At 35.6% G+C, this 4,289-nt stretch overlaps 1 protein-coding gene across 1 annotated transcript; it reads left to right on the top strand.

The window, feature by feature from the left end:
* On the top strand, positions 1 to 4,289 carry LOC122609112 (wall-associated receptor kinase 2-like). The gene is made up of 4 exons (XM_043782172.1): positions 1 to 119; positions 1,890 to 2,731; positions 2,816 to 2,989; positions 3,073 to 4,289. Exons 1-4 carry the CDS (start codon positions 1 to 3, stop codon positions 4,131 to 4,133), a joined length of 2,196 nt encoding a protein of 731 aa, XP_043638107.1. The 3' UTR covers positions 4,134 to 4,289.

A 4,289-nucleotide genomic window follows, 5' to 3' on the forward strand; every position in this document is an offset into this window, starting at 1 on the left:
ATGGTACCCGAACGTTGCGGCGGCGGCGGCGGTGGTGGAGGTGGCGGCGATGGTGATGTATTGGTGTCGGCGGTGGTGACGGGTGGTGGTGGCGATCGGCATGGGTGGCAGCTGTGTCGGTGATGGTGGCGGTGAAGATTGGTTGTGGTGGCAGTTGCGACGACGACGACTAATGTAGGTTATTGATGTAATTTGGTTGTGATGAAACGTTAAAACTTAAAATGTTAGACAAGTCTATTTGCTTTACAATATAACGAGTCATATGTCAGTGCAATGCGGCAGGGTGGTGGCGGCGATAGGTGGTGGCGGTGATGGGTGGTGCGGGCGGTAACGATGGTATATGTAAAAGTAATTGATGTCAAAAGAGGTAGTGTAGTTATTTAAATTAATAAATAAAGGAAAGGGGTATTTTTGGTAGTTTGAAGTTGTAATTTGAGATTTGGGGAGGGGTTCCTTTTTTATATATAGAAGTATAGAAGATAGATATTAGATATAGATTGTATAGATATAGATATCAATATTAAGATTTAAAAAACACTGACCATCATATCTTAACCACCTTATAAGGCTTTTTTTATTTTCTCAAAAAAAAAAAAAAAAAAAACAACTTGATCTACCCAAACTACACAAACTACCAATATCCTTTATTCATCAATTTAAATATCTCCACCTAATATATCTATAATACCGTTCATGAAATTATATATAACATACATTCTCAACTATTAAGTTAATTACAATACCTTCTTTTATATCAAAAACTTTTATACTAATAACAACACCACTCCTGTCACCGTCACCATCACCGCCACCCCCACCCCCACCGCCACAACCCATCTTGATCTACTGCCACCACCACCATATCGCACGGACATGACTAGTTATTCCATAGTATATCTCAATCAGTATTAACAATATTATACAATATTATACAACTGAAAATATTTATTCCTTTATACTCCCTCCGTCCCATTTTAATTGTCTTATTTTGACTGGTCAAATATTTTTCCTCCGACTTTGACCGTAAATATCTTTGTTTGTGTTATATATTAGTTGATGAAAGTTATATCAATGAAAAGTATATTTAAAACTCAATCAACTCATATATCTATACTATATTATAAAACAGATCTCCCCTGTTTACATTTTAAGTTTCAACATTTACTTTTCCAAAATGCCCATATATCAATTATATATTTACCTAACACCTTTTCTCTCTTTCTTCAAATTTCAACCAATCATTTTTTTCTTTCTTCTCCATACATAATTTATTCCTACAATTCATTCAAAATCTTTTATCTCAAAAACCGTACATCGATAAATTATAAAAATTATATGGTTCTTAAAATTTCATGCTCTTTCATTAGAGATGTCATTCGATATACTTTATGACATCACCTCCTATGACCTATTATACTCTACGACCTATCACCCTCACCATCACACCGCCGCAACGTGCGGGTACTTGCTCTCGTATTTTATCAAGTGTTATATAACACAAACTAAAATATTTACAGTCAAAAGAAAAAGAAAAAGATTTAAAAAGTTAAAATAGGACAGTTAATATTGGATGGAGGGAGTATTAGGCATGTAAACATACTAATTTATTTATATTTGAGTATCTTCACTTGTAGACGGTTGTAGAAACAAAACAAAACATATAAACCAAAATCATCACAACATGTACTTAGAAAAAATGGACATAAAAACATTCTTTTTTTCAAAGCATAGGTGACAGGGAATCATGTACACATTGCATTTGTCTCTAATATATATATGAATAATAAGTGTACTATGTGTTGTGATTCAACTCCAAAATTTACTTTGCCGCAAGCAAAATCCATGAAATTGTCACAACAAATTTTGCTATTGAAATTTCTTTTATTTAGATGTATAAATGCATCGTATTTAAAGCCTAATTGTCCAGCAGTTGACAAATGCGGAAACGTTACCATAGATTACCCTTTTTCAATTGTAGATGACTGCTATGCTGACGAGTCTTACTACATCCAATGCGACCCTGTAACACAAATTCCCCGCTTGAACATATCTAGCTTGATCGTGGTACCAGGTATACTGAAAAATGGGAGCAATGATCATCTAGAAGTTCTAGACATAACATTAGATGGTCATCTAACAGTAGCTCTACCGGCTGGGTATGTCTGTTATGACGAGCATGGAACAGAAACTTCCTACTCGGTAACATCAGTTAATACATTTAGGTTCCCCATCTCAAACACGCAAAACAATTTTGTCGTAGTAGGTTGTGACATTGAAGCATATATATACCTGGAAGAATCCATTACACATACAAGTTGTCGGACAAATTGTGATCAAGGTATAAAAAATGGGTCATGCCAAGGGTCAGGGTGTTGTATGGCATCTATTCCTCAAGTCACAACGGCTGCATTTGGAGCTAGTGATTACAGAAACCACTCAAAGGTATCCGATTATAGTAAATGTGGTCATGCTTTCATAGTAGAACATACCAAGTATAACTTTAGCGTTGGTGATCTTAACACTATGAGAAATGACATATCTTTCCCGGTGGTTCTTGAATGGTTTGCTGGTGATACATATTGTGAAGAGGCAATAAAGGACAACACAACTTACATGTGCAGAGGGAAAAGTGGATGCCAGGATAGAGACAGGGAAAGTGGTTTTCCTGGGTATCGTTGCATATGCTCTGATGGATATAGTGGAAACCCGTATCTTTACGATGGATGTCAAGGTTCTTTTAACAATTTGTTTTCATACAAAGCTATATGTTTATGTACCATATACCATGATTGTTCATTTTAATTTTTTATATCAGATATAAATGAGTGTGAATCTTCAGAACTCAATAAGTGCCCATCAGGATATAAATGTAAGAACACAGATGGGAGTTATGATTGTCTTTGCCCAAAGGGACTTCAAGGTGATGCAAAAAGTGGTGAAGTGTGTACAAAGCCTGCAAATGAACCAGATAATGCATCTGTTACCAAAGGTAATGGTAGAGGGTATCAGATAGTTATTCCATTCGATATATCTTTTGGCAAAAATAAGACTCATACATTTGACTTGTTGCAGGTAAAGCTGTGGCGGGTTTTTTTGGTGTTGCAGGGGCAACTATTATCATGGCTTTGACATATTGTGGAATAAAGAAGAGGAAAATAATCAAGGGTAGAGAGGACTTCTTTAAACAAAATGGTGAAATCATGTTAGAAAAAGTGCTATTTGCAAGAAAGGATCATGTCAACAATAATGCAATTATTTTCACCTATGAAGAACTCAAGAAGGCTACCGACAACTTCAATGAGACCAACATTATTGGTCAGGGGGGTTATGGTGTTGTTTACAAAGCAATCTTAACAAACAAGACAAGCGTAGCCATCAAGAAGTCTAAAGTAATTGACGAAAGTCAAATCAAGCAATTCATGAATGAGGTGATTATTCTATCACAAATCAATCATCCAAACGTTGTAAAACTCCTTGGTTGTTGCTTAGAGACACAAGTTCCCTTGCTTGTGTACGAATATATAACCAATAACACCTTATGCCACCACATAAAGGAAGCAATGATGACCTTTGAAACACGGATAAAGATAGCTGCAGAAACTGCTGAAGCTCTTTCTTATATAAACTCGACCACACAAATCATCCATAGAGATGTAAAGCCCTCAAACATACTATTGAATGATGACTTCTCAGCCAAAGTTTCTGATTTCGGAATTTCAAGATTTGTCCCACTTGGTCAAAGCTATCTATCAACACATGTAAAAGGAACTGGAGGTTATGTAGATCCTGAATACTTTTATACGGGGAAATTAAACGAGAAGAGTGATGTTTATAGTTTTGGAGTTGTTCTTGTAGAGCTACTTACCGGAACAAAAATTCATTCTTTAGAGATTTCGTTAAACGTATATAGGGGCGCAGCAGCATATCTTTCTTCGCTATTGGAACGCAATGCATTGTTTAAAGTTCTTGATAAACAATTAAAGAGCGAGGAGTATGCTGACGTGGTGAAAGATGTTGCTAAACTAGCAATTAAATGTCTTGATCTTGAAGGGAGGAACAGGCCAAGAATGAAAGAAGTGAAAACAGAACTTGAGCAATTACAACTAAGATGTGTTTTGTCATCAACTGGGTAGTTTTGTTGAAGTTTGTAAGAAAATATGTATGTAAAAAGAAAGATAAAATCAATCTAGATAGAAAGAACTTGGGCACTGAGTAACCATATGATATCCCCATGTTTCCATTTCCCCAAACATGACTAATCATATCACAATTTAAACTTTCGATTAAAA

This window comes from Erigeron canadensis, chromosome 7 (genome assembly GCF_010389155.1).
Source record: "Erigeron canadensis isolate Cc75 chromosome 7, C_canadensis_v1, whole genome shotgun sequence".
Taxonomy (NCBI): domain Eukaryota; kingdom Viridiplantae; phylum Streptophyta; class Magnoliopsida; order Asterales; family Asteraceae; genus Erigeron; species Erigeron canadensis.